This window comes from Perkinsus marinus (genome assembly GCF_000006405.1).
Source record: "Perkinsus marinus ATCC 50983 genomic scaffold scf_1104296966614, whole genome shotgun sequence".
In the NCBI taxonomy this organism is placed as follows: Eukaryota; Perkinsozoa; order Perkinsida; family Perkinsidae; genus Perkinsus; species Perkinsus marinus.
In genome coordinates, this window is record NW_003203860.1 from 8328 (window position 1) to 9430 (window position 1103).

The 1103-nt window shown below is 47.7% G+C and overlaps 1 protein-coding gene across 1 annotated transcript; it reads left to right on the forward strand.

The window, feature by feature from the left end:
- Positions 1-64: 64 nt before the first annotated feature.
- Positions 65-1063, forward strand: Pmar_PMAR012968 (conserved hypothetical protein; the record flags this gene model as incomplete). Its single annotated transcript, XM_002769046.1, has 5 exons — positions 65-244; positions 288-425; positions 473-580; positions 627-718; positions 910-1063. 5 exons carry the CDS (start codon positions 65-67, stop codon positions 1061-1063), a joined length of 672 nt encoding a protein of 223 aa, XP_002769092.1.
- Between the last annotated feature and the right edge of the window lie 40 nt (positions 1064-1103).

Sequence of the window (1103 nt, forward strand, 5' to 3'; positions counted from 1 at the left end):
AGACTGTGCTCGCTATATGTAAGTGGCTACTTCATCAGTAATAGTGCTCAGTGAGTTGTTCATGATGTCCAAAAAGCAGTCGCCTTACACCGTAAAACAGTTCCTGAACCAGAAGAAGAATGCCTTGACGAAAGCTGACAAGTCGTCCAAGGGCTCCTGGGATGCAGCGACAATACCTCTTTGTGATCTCATCAACTCCAGTGATGATTACTATACCACTAGCAGCTGCAGTGGGCGGGTCCAGGTGAGCTCCGAGTATACGCATTAGGTCAACTCCTGTTGTTCAGGTCTGGGCTGGAGAGTCAACACAGAGTAAAACCGATGGGCATTTTATGCACCGATACGGCATATCCCACGACTACGTCCCTTCCGATTACCTACACAATCTGCCAACCCCCGAAGAGGAACCCTTCCTGTGGCTTAAGGTAGTAGGGTATCCAAAATCTTCGCTGTGCGCAGCCTTTGTCATCAGTTCGAACCGATCATTCTTCATGTCGCCTGCAGTTCTCTGGAGACTGCGATGAAACTCGTTAGGGGTTTCCGCACTGTTTTACCTCTTAGTATGATACGCAGTATTCAGGTAGGACAGGAGGCTATAGGACTAAGTCATATATCAATAAACTCAGGCGAGCTCCCCTGAAGACTGTAAGAAGGTTCTCATTGCTGTTGAAGGGGAGGATCGCATCGATGCTCCCATTCGAGTCCAAGGCCAGGACCTGTAGGACATACCACACTTTTGTCGAATTAGTGTCATTACTACATACTGTTGGAAAATATGATCGCTTTCCTCAACCGGGCTCAAGAATTTCCTCATATGCGATTTCGGGTAGAAGTGTATAAAACCACCGAAAATTTTCTCGAAATTTTCATACACATGTGGTCGAGCATGTGCATATTATCCAACGACAGATACACCGGTCCAGCAGCGGACTGGTTGGTCAAGGCAGCCAACGAGAAACTGCGGAGGAACTTTGAACGCATTGACGAAGTGACCGAGGCCGTGAAGAAGGTCTTGGAAGGCGTGGATATGCCCACTGGCGAAGACTTCACTGCTTCTGATTAAACCATCTTGATGCGAACGATAGTTTCTCCACAAAGTGTAG